Genomic DNA, 211 nt, shown 5'->3' with positions numbered 1-211 from the left:
GGGTGCAGCGGCCGATGGCCCACAACACGGTGGCGGTCTGCCGCGCGTCCAGTGTATGTACAGCTGAGAGGAGCCGCCCTGAGAGCAGCAGCAGCAGCAGCAGCAGCAGCAGCAGCAGCAGCAGCAGCAGGAGCAGCAAGGGTGTGTGGGGAGAGGGGGGGAGAGGCTTGTCTTAGCGTCTCTTGCTGCTGTTGCTGCTGGTCCTGCTGTC

General features: G+C 65.4%; 1 protein-coding gene across 1 annotated transcript in view; it reads right to left on the bottom strand.

Annotated features, from left to right (window-relative positions):
* Window positions 1–211, bottom strand: part of EMH_0046150 (uncharacterized protein) — a gene marked incomplete at both ends in the record, with an annotated part of 4,963 nt that overhangs the window by 346 nt on the left and 4,406 nt on the right. Inside the window, one exon of the mRNA XM_013496136.1 lies at window positions 3–78. Coding sequence (XP_013351590.1) covers window positions 3–78 — 76 coding nt within the window. The remainder of the gene's footprint in view (window positions 1–2; window positions 79–211) is intronic.

The sequence above is a fragment of the Eimeria mitis genome, genomic scaffold, assembly GCF_000499745.2.
Source record: "Eimeria mitis Houghton genomic scaffold, Emh_scaff1939, whole genome shotgun sequence".
Lineage (NCBI taxonomy): Eukaryota > Apicomplexa > Conoidasida > Eucoccidiorida > Eimeriidae > Eimeria > Eimeria mitis.
This window is presented reverse-complemented; position numbering and strand designations above follow the sequence as displayed.